Raw genomic sequence first — 1519 nt, 5'->3', positions numbered from 1 at the left:
GCCATTTTGCCCCTCCTCTGCGCTCCGGACTCGTTCTGCAGCCTTTCTACTGCTACTCCTTCGCTCCTCCTTATTGCTCTCTTTCAGTCACACCCTGGATCTTAGGGTAGGTAAGAACTACTACCTAGCCTTCTCAGATAAGGGTGGGAAAATCTCAGAGGTCCCGTGTGCACGTTGCGAACGTTAAAAATCCCATGGTGGTCCTAAAATCTATAAGAGTAAGCTTCGGCGCCACCCGGGCAAAATTCGAAATTAATTCCGACCAAACTCAAAATGCGTAATGTGTAACGCGCCCTCATATGACTATATTATGCAGTTGCGAGCACCGGAAAACACTTATCACAAAAAAACAACCGAAAAAAAGAAAACTCCTCAGTGAAGCAAACAAACATCTCCTTACCTATGATGTAGTCATATGAAGCGTTAGGCTTGGCAACGAAGTACCGACTTGGATCGTCCTTGCAGTTACAAATCCATTGAAAGACAACCGCCACCAGGACGGCAAAAAAAGCCACCTTCCACACATTAGATGACATTTTAGGACAGACAAGAAGACCTGCAACAGCAACTTGCCAGAAGCAAAGACGTGTAGGAATCAGGAATCAAATTTTGAAATGTAGACCCTATTTTGTGTTTTGTTTTGTGTTCGTATGTTTGTTTTTTGTTGTTTGTTTGTTTTGTTTTTGTGGGGTCTTTTGCGCAGATTCTACACACGTCTTCCTTCCTCGAAGAAATAAAATTACGTCAAATTAAGTCTTGGTTTCTCTTGTACAGAAAATAACACAGCACAGTTCTTCTTTCTTTCTTCCCTTCCTCCTTCCCTTCCTCCAACAGACAGAGCATGGCAACACACCCGCTCTTTATTTGTCAGAGAGCATTTGAAACTGCACACCGTAACGGAAGGATCTGTTGTGTCACGACGTGGTGGAATCAGCCGCTTGTCAATTTTGGGGCATGTGAATAGAAGTCAGGAGGATAAGCCTATCCGCAATTGAATGAGGTGGAGGTCGCCTCGTGTCAGAAGTAAAATTAGCGAGAAGATCCATTGTCGTCAGAACTTGGTGAATTCCAAAGTTTTGTGCATTTGAAAAATGCAAATATACATTTGCATGCCTTTGATCATAACTTTTTAATAAGTAAAATCAACACCAAAATTATTTTTAAGGACGTAAAATGTGTTAAGCCAACAAAAATTAATTAATTAAAATTTCCCAACGGATGGAAATAGTCGGTTTCTTCGATTTCATTATTTTGACGATCGCCTGATTTTTCCACGACGCCTCACATTCATTTGTTTTAAGTTAGAATGCCATAAAAACCTGCTGTGCATGCAATGTTCAAGCTAACAATCCTTGTACGTTATCATCCATGTCAGCTGAGAGGGGCAATTTTGTATGTCAAATGTTTCTTGTTGAAGAGGTGGGTTTGTTTACAAGGGCGTACTTTGGACTGATTGTCTGGCGTTACCGCCTTTTGCCGCCTCTTTGCACCAATGCACCAAGTTGTGTGTGTGCGGGGG

General features: G+C 42.1%; 2 protein-coding genes across 2 annotated transcripts in view; one reads left to right on the top strand and one right to left on the bottom strand.

Moving 5' to 3' along the window:
* Positions 1 to 1175, bottom strand: part of LOC101861630 (glucose dehydrogenase [FAD, quinone]) — an 18828-nt gene extending 17653 nt beyond the window's left edge. The window contains exon 1 of the mRNA XM_005111706.3: positions 401 to 1175. Coding sequence (XP_005111763.1) covers positions 401 to 536 — 136 coding nt within the window. The 5' untranslated portion in view covers positions 537 to 1175. The remainder of the gene's footprint in view (positions 1 to 400) is intronic.
* The window catches only part of LOC106013672 (protein lev-9), a gene marked incomplete at both ends in the record, with an annotated part of 36831 nt that overhangs the window by 18233 nt on the left and 17079 nt on the right, over positions 1 to 1519 (top strand).

Source organism: Aplysia californica, unplaced genomic scaffold (assembly GCF_000002075.1).
Source record: "Aplysia californica isolate F4 #8 unplaced genomic scaffold, AplCal3.0 scaffold01106, whole genome shotgun sequence".
In the NCBI taxonomy this organism is placed as follows: domain Eukaryota; kingdom Metazoa; phylum Mollusca; class Gastropoda; order Aplysiida; family Aplysiidae; genus Aplysia; species Aplysia californica.
This window is presented reverse-complemented; position numbering and strand designations above follow the sequence as displayed.